This window comes from Triticum urartu, chromosome 1 (genome assembly GCF_003073215.2).
Source record: "Triticum urartu cultivar G1812 chromosome 1, Tu2.1, whole genome shotgun sequence".
NCBI classification, from domain to species: domain Eukaryota; kingdom Viridiplantae; phylum Streptophyta; class Magnoliopsida; order Poales; family Poaceae; genus Triticum; species Triticum urartu.
In genome coordinates, this window is record NC_053022.1 from 371,840,925 (window position 1) to 371,848,618 (window position 7,694).

The 7,694-nt window shown below is 53.6% G+C and overlaps 1 protein-coding gene across 1 annotated transcript; it reads right to left on the bottom strand.

Annotated features, from left to right (window-relative positions):
* Nucleotides 1-5,338: 5,338 nt before the first annotated feature.
* On the bottom strand, nt 5,339-6,538 carry LOC125513198. The gene has a single exon (XM_048678233.1). It carries the CDS (start codon nt 6,386-6,388, stop codon nt 5,516-5,518), a length of 873 nt encoding a protein of 290 aa, XP_048534190.1. The 5' UTR covers nt 6,389-6,538; the 3' UTR covers nt 5,339-5,515.
* Nucleotides 6,539-7,694: the final 1,156 nt, after the last annotated feature.

Here is a 7,694-nt window from a genome sequence, read left to right on the forward strand (position 1 = left end):
GGTCAAAAGGTCGTTGAGATTCTTCTCGCCTTGTATGCAATACACAAGGCCTTTCTCAAGTTGCACCTTTAGCTTAGCGTTCTCCTCAACAAGATGCACATGCTCACAACATGGGCTAGTAGAATTTGCATTATCAATTAACATCATACGAGGAAAAGTGGCTTTCTCCTTGGTTAGCTTTACTTGAAGTTGATCCTGAGACTCTTTGATGCTAGCATTAGCACCCTTCAAGACCTTGTGAGCCTTCTCAAGTAGATCAAACTCCTCTTTGAGTCTAGCAAGATCAACCCCAAGTTTGGCCTTCTCGGAGTTTAGCATACGAGAAACAACAAGAGCATGATCAAAATCTTTCTTTAACTTAGCGTGATCAATGTAGTGTGACTCCTCAAGAGCCAAACGAAGACCACACTCTTCCTCAAGAGCGTTGGAAAGATCCGAAATCTTATCGGCATAGTCACGACTATGCCCCTCCATCTTGGACATAGTATCTTTGTGAGCCTCGATCATGTCATTGGCTTCACCGAGTTGTTCCAAGAGAGCAACAAAATGCTTCTTGGATTTACCCTTGAGTTTACCCATAAAGGACTCAAACTCATTTTCCTCCACATTGGATCCCTCATATTCATCAATGCAATCCATCAAGGAAGGATTATTAATGATGGTAGTTTTGATGTTGGGGGTTACCTTATTGGTGGCTTTAGCCATGAGGCACTTGGCGGTGATGTTCTCATTGGGTGAGTCGAAGAGAGACACTCGTGGAGTTTTTGCAATGGCAACGGAGGCCATGGCAACCGACTCACCATCTTCATCATCATCATCCTCATGGTACTCTTATTGAACCACCAACGCCTTGTGAGGGGTCTTCTTGGTGAAGTTGCTCTTGTTGGGGAAAGACTTGGCTTTGTCCTTTCGGATGAGCTTGCCACCATTGTCTTCCCTCTTCTCATACGGACATTCCGCAACAAAATGGCTCACATTGCCACAATTGTAGCAAGTCCTCACACGTTGCTTGCTCTTCGTGCCACTTGAGTTGTTCTTGTTGAAGTTTGGCCTTGAGTTCTTCTTGCTCCAAAATTGCCTTGAAGCAAGTGCCATGTGTTCATGATAGGCATACTTTGTATCTTCGGGGTTGCTTTCCTCTTCTTCCTCTTATTCTTCTTCTTCTTCAACACAAACCTTGGCCTTCAATGCAACGTTGGGCATCTTTGCACCGCATTGTCAGCGGTCTTGTCCAAGATGTTCATAGCCTCAAACTTATGCAACACTTCACTTGAGGTCAAGGTGTGGAAGTCGAGCCTTTGACGAATGACGGAGGACATGGCCTTGTGGTAAGGCATCATTGCCTTGAGGAATTTGCGCTTCATCCAATTGTCATTCGTGTCCTTGCTCCCATGATCTCGGAGTGAGACCGCGAGTTTGGTTACTCTCCGATAAAGCTCATAAGGTTCTTCATCTTCTTTCATAGCAAACTCATCGGCTTCATCTTGCACTACTTCGTAGTTGGAGCGTTGAATGCTTGCGCTTCCCCGGTAGAGAGAGACAACACAAAGCCATGCATCTTTGGCCAAGGCGAATGGCCGAAGATGAGGTAGATCTTCGGGTGGAATTGCATCTTGGATGATGAAGAGAGCATTCTCATTGAATTGATTATCCGCAGCTTCTCGAGGAGTGAAGTTGCTTGGGTCATGCGGATAGAAACTTTCTTCAACGATTCTCCAAAGATTAGTATTCACATGATTTAAATGATGCTTAAAGCGATAAACCCAAGAATCAAAGTCCTCATTTTTCATAATCTTAGGGGGGGGGACCGACATGATTCAAATGAGTGGAAGGAATCGATCCACCATAAACAAGTGGTGGTTCCACATGGGCAAAGATTCCGGTGCCATTTTTACCACTAGAAGAAGGAGCCTTTTTCACTACTAGCTTCCCCCTTGTTGAAGTTAGCATCTGTCACCTTGTCGGTGGGATCACCCACTTTCAATGGTGTGGTGGATAGTTTTAGCCCTTCAATAAATTTAGTAAACATGCTTTCAACCTCGGTCGTCATTGAGGTTTTCAATGTCTCCAGGGCGACATTGAATTCCTCACGGAAGACCGAGGTTCCCCCATCACCCGTAGACGAGATCGGATTCACACCGAAGTGCTCCTCCACACTGTCTACGGTGTCAACCAAACTCTTCGGACGAAAAAATCCTTAGTAAAGAGACGAGGCTCTGATACCAATTAAAAGGATCGATATGGTTGACTAGAGGGGGGTGAATAGGCAACTAACAATTTTTAGCTTTTCTTTACCAAATTAAACTTTGCATCAAAGTAGGTTGTCTAGAAGTGCAACTAGGTGAGCAACCTATATGATGCAACAACAACAAGCACACAAGCAAGCAAGGGAAGTAACACTAATAAGCTTGCACAAGTAAAGGTACAAGATAAGCAAGGGTGGAGCCGGTGAAGACGAGGATGTGTTACCGAAGTTCCTTCCTTTTGAGGGGAAGTACGTCTCCGTTGGAGCGGTGTGGAGGCACAATGCTCCCCAAGAAGCCACTAGGGCCACCGTATTCTCCTCACGCCCTCACACAATGCGAGATGCCGTGATTCCACTATTGGTGCCCTTGGAGGCGGTGACCGGATCTTTACAAACAAGGTTGGGGCAAACTCCACAACTTAATCGGAGGCTCCCAACAACACCACGAAGCTTCACCATAATGGACTATGGCTCCGTGGTGACCTCAACCGTCTAGGGTGCTCAAACACCCAAGAGTAACAAGATCCGCTAGGGATAGGTGGAGGAATCAAATTTCTCTTGGTGGAAGTGTAGATCGGGGCCTTCTCAACCACTCCCGAGCAAATCAACAAGTTTGATTGGCTAGGGAGAGAGATCGGGTGAAAATGGAGCTTGGAGCATTAATGGAGCTTATGGGAGAAGATGTGAGTCAACGAGGAAGAAGGGGACCCCCTTTTATACTAAAGGACCCCATCCAACCGTTACCCCCAAAACAGCCCCGCAGAGGGCGGTACTACCGCTGGACCCAGCGGTACTACCGCTCCCCCTTGCGGTACTACCGCCCAGCCTCGGAGGGCTTGAAGATAGAGGAGGGACCGTGCCCAGCGCGGTACTGCTGCGGTGGTAGGGTGGTACTACCGCTCTTGAGCGGTACTACCGCACCTACTACTGATGCAAGTGCCGCTCAACCCGACACGAGATGCGCCCCCCTCGAGTCGAGGCGGTAGTGGCCCGGTACTGCAGCGGTACTGCCGCTGAGGACCCTCAAGCGGTACTACCGCTGGGGCCAAAGACTGCCCATTCAGCAGGGAATCAAACCTCCAACGACGCGGGAAGGCCTAGAGGGTGTGAAACGGAAGTGTACGTAATGATTCCACCCTAGCCTTACCAAAGTGGACCCCCTCTTGATAGTACGGTGACTCCTACGAAACTAGTCCACCAAACAAGAAACGAAAGAGCTGCACCGTCTTGAAAAACACTCCGAGGGGAAAGAAATCGTCTCGTGCCAAAGGATGAATCTCTGAAATGCTCAAAGCACACGGTTAGTCCACAAACATGTTGTCATCAATCACCAAAACTATATCGAGAGAGATATGCCTTAACAGGCGGCCCTTGCGGCGGTCTACCGCGAGAGCGAGGAGGACGAGCGACGCAGTGTGGAGGCGGCGGATGAAGAGGAGGCCCAGTATGAGGCCGCCATGGCGCGGGTCATTGCCCTCTCCGCGGCCGGCGACTGCGTGGTGCCGCCGATGGCCTCGCCATCCCCTCCTCGACGCCGCGTCAAGGCCGATCTGGAGCCGCAGCCGGAGCCCATGCCGGAGCCGTCCCCGAACAAGCGCTACTCCTGGACGGGAGTACTGCGCGAGTGGGTGTCCGCGCCACCGGTTTGGATGGGGGCGACGCCGGCGCAAGAGGCGGCCTACCTCGAGATGTGGCGCCAGCGACGGCTGGCCGAGGAGCGCCATCGCGGCGAGTACGAGAAGATGCTCGAGCGCGACCTCGAGGAGTAGCAGCGCGAGGCTGAGGAGGAGGCGCGCCAGGCCGCGGCTGCACAGGTGGCCGCACAGCTCCCTGCTGGCACTCCCGCGCCGGAACAGCTGCCCAAGGCCTACATAGCCACCGCCTAGAACACGGCGTTCCCTTGGGCCGGCCCTGCGCCGACGTTCATCGACCTCACCGACCCCGAGGAGGAGGACGAGAACGACGCCTAGGGCTGCGCGCCGCCTCGTAGTTTCGGTTGTTTTTATTTTTCTTAAATGCTAATGTGGACGCGTGGACTCTCGTCGGTCTTCATGGCCGGCTGTAATGTTTAATAAATGTTTTTTAAATATGCATGCTTTTTTTGCACTGTCAAAATGGGTCGGCCCAGCGTTGGGCGCACGCGCCGACCCAAACGCGGAAGCGGACGTCTGTGTTCGCCTGACCGATCCAAATAAACAAAAAACAGATAAAATCGCCGTCCATTTGAATTGGTCCGTTGAAGTTGCTCTTAGATCACTAAAGTAGTTGCCAGAAGTACAACGAGAAAAATCACATGTGGATCGGTACTGCACCGTAGCATATAAACATAGATGAGACGACATATGGCCGAACAAAGATAGAGGAAGACCACCCACCAAACAACACTGACCAAACAATGCAATACCGTAAAAGAAAAGGGAAAAGGTGATATTGTATGGTTATGGTACTACCTGGAATCAGCCAGTTCAGCGATTGGCTGAACAGGGCTTCCGGTGACACTGAAGTAGTAGCAACGAAAATGACACTGAAACATATGCAGCGAAACAGCTCCAGAGCAAGATCACCTGAAGACAACCATAAGAAGGATGTACAAACACACTCCTGACATGCGTGATCACGAGCCTAGAACGGGACAGAGCAAGCAATGTCAATTTGGCAATGTGACAGGCAGCAAGGGACCAAAGGCAGGCCTCCACAGGAGACGGACGTTTTCTTCCTCCAAGGGCCAGACCACGAGCCCGAAAACTTTGCGCCGGGCCTCTGAAGATGTTGCCAACTTCCTCTTATATCCTACCTGACAAAAAACCCATACGGATGCTAATCGCCCTCAAGCGGCGACAAATACTGCCTGGCAATGGCAAAAGGAGAAGCAAACACGAGAGGGCTGTGCGACAAGAAACCTTTAAACCTACGCAGACAAATCCCTGCGCCGGTAAAAGCGGGAAAAGATGCCACAAAGGATAAAATTTCAGAGCGGAGTTCGTACATGCATGCAGAGAGGGAGCCAGAGATGTTTGAATCGACGGTGAAAAGTGAGACGAGCAAGAACATTTTTATACACCATTTCAAGATGAGATTCAACGCGAGCAAAAAGAGAAAGAAGAAGCAATCTTTTACTGTTTTACACAAGGGGTTGGGTCGATGATCTCTGTCAATTCTACGTACTGGCACAGTGGCAGTATCGCCTGCCGGCTCTGGAATGTTAAGCAAGAGACAAAAAGAGAATGGTAATTAGGTACGATGGGCGGTTAATTTGGCGCGCGCGCGCGGCTAGACCTTGTAGATGATGAGGAAGCAGGGGAGCACGGCACGGCTGTCCAGCACGACGAGCTCGCCGTCGCCCATGTCCACGGAGTCGTAGTGCGAGGAGCGGTGCCGGAGCGCCTGCGGGTCGTCGCCCTGCGCCGGCCGGACGCGCCCGGCGATGACGCGGCACACCAGCATGGCCCTGCGAACCGCGCCGGGCGACGGCGCGGCTCTGGCGTGCGCGGTGCCGCTGCAGGCGAAGGTGCGCACCGCGGAGCCGGACGGGCCGAGCTGGCAGGTGGCGACGCCAGCACCGAAGACGCCGCCCACGCCCGCGCCCGCGGCCGGGCGGCACTGGAAGCGCATCATCTCGTTGCCGTCGGCGCCGCACCGGGCCGCGGCGCCGTGCGCGCGCGCCGCCGCCCTGGCCTCCTCGAACCGTGCCACAGCCCGCGCGCCGCTGTGCACGCGGAACATCGCCTCCACCTCCGGAGCCGCCGCGGCGGCGCCGGCCAGGTCCCAGCCGGACGAGAAGATGAGCTCCACCACCTGCCGCGACGAGTGGCCCTCCGGCAGCTCCGCCATGGTCAGGAACGCCGAGCTCGCGGGCGCGGGCGCGGTCCCGGGCGACGGCATGAACGCGGCCGCCGTCTGCTTGGGCTTCTTCTTGGGCCGAGGCCTCGCCGACTCCTGCTGCCTCTCCTGCCCGTCCCTCCGCCGCTCCCGGCGCGGCTTCCACGCCTGCCGCGCGGACGCCACCGAGTCCCTGACGTCCGCCGCGGCGCCGCACGACGCAGGGAGGAGCGGCTGGGCCTTCTTGCTCGGGGACGGCGCGACGACGGCGTCCGCCACGCCGTAGGACCTGCAGCTGAGGGACCGCACCCATGCCGTCGCCATCGTGACGGCCAAGAGCAGAGCGCGCGCTCGAGGGAACCGGCGGCGGCGGAGCGAGCTCTCGTGGTTCGCTGGGCGAATGGAACGGGTGGTGGTGGCCTGGGCGCGGCTGGCTTGGCTTTGCTTGGCTCCGGGCGTTATTATGGCGGGCCGCCACTGGCTGGTGGCCGCGCCGTGTCACTGACCTCACACTGCCGAGTCCCATCTCCACTAGCCCACGCCACTCCCATCACCCCATCCTCACTGAAACATGGGCCCTCCCCGACAGCGGGACCCGCATGCCAGCGAGAGGCGAGCACGTTGGCATCCCGACATGATTAGCTCATGCTTAGTCCTGGCAGCAGTAAGTACCGTACCTTTTCCATTTGAAATCAACGTACCACTATTCCGATTTGATTTTTTTTATGGAGACAAGGTACTACGTTACGTAACGCTGCACTTTGTGCTGGTCTTTTGAGCTGTGCTGGGCGTTCGATTTGCTTTGGGTTTTTCCGTTTGCGTTTTCGAATTTTATTTCGACTTGATTGATTTGTGGCGATGGGGGGAGGCCGGGCCCAGCGGAGTGGAGATCGATCTGCTCGGGCCAAGTGAGTGTGAGGGTGGGAGTGATCATTTGCATTTGGATTTTCCCACCCTTTCTCCTTCACTTCTTTTGCTGGAGCCGTGGCCGGTGGCGTGGTGCGTGCCCGCTTCTTTTTCCACTTCTTTCTTGGAGCTCCGCGGCACGCGCCGGCCTGTTTTTTTCCCGTGCTTCTTCTTCTGGTATCTATCTGAGCATCTACGAAAGAAGCTTCCCTTTTTGCTATTTTTTGTTGACTGTCTCCTCTCCGTTATTACGTTGCTAACATCTGTTGGCGGTGGGTACTGGGCGCTTTTGTGTTGCTTGCAAGTCGTATTAATTTGGGAGATCCTGCATGCAGTTGGTTAGTAACGCCAGACAAGGTTCGCGAAATGTCGGCAGCCAGCATAAAACGATTTGGAAGTTAGCATGTGTCCACGTTGACGAGCGGATTAGTGGCAAATCTCCCAGGATTTAGCATCCACGTTGCCGTGTTGGTCCCCTGGCGACAGTATCCGGGTTGTACTGACTAGGATTCTGTTAATCACATTGCCACCCTGAATCGGGAGTAAGAGAGATCTGTCCGGCTCGAACTGGTTTCTCACTGACCAGCACGCAGCAGCTGCGACATCTCATTCCCCAACCACCTCGCCAACTGCAAAGCCACTGCGGCTATAATATAAAGATGGATATGATATAATGTAATCAATCGTGGTGAGAATTCATTGAACTATAATCAGTTAGTGGGCG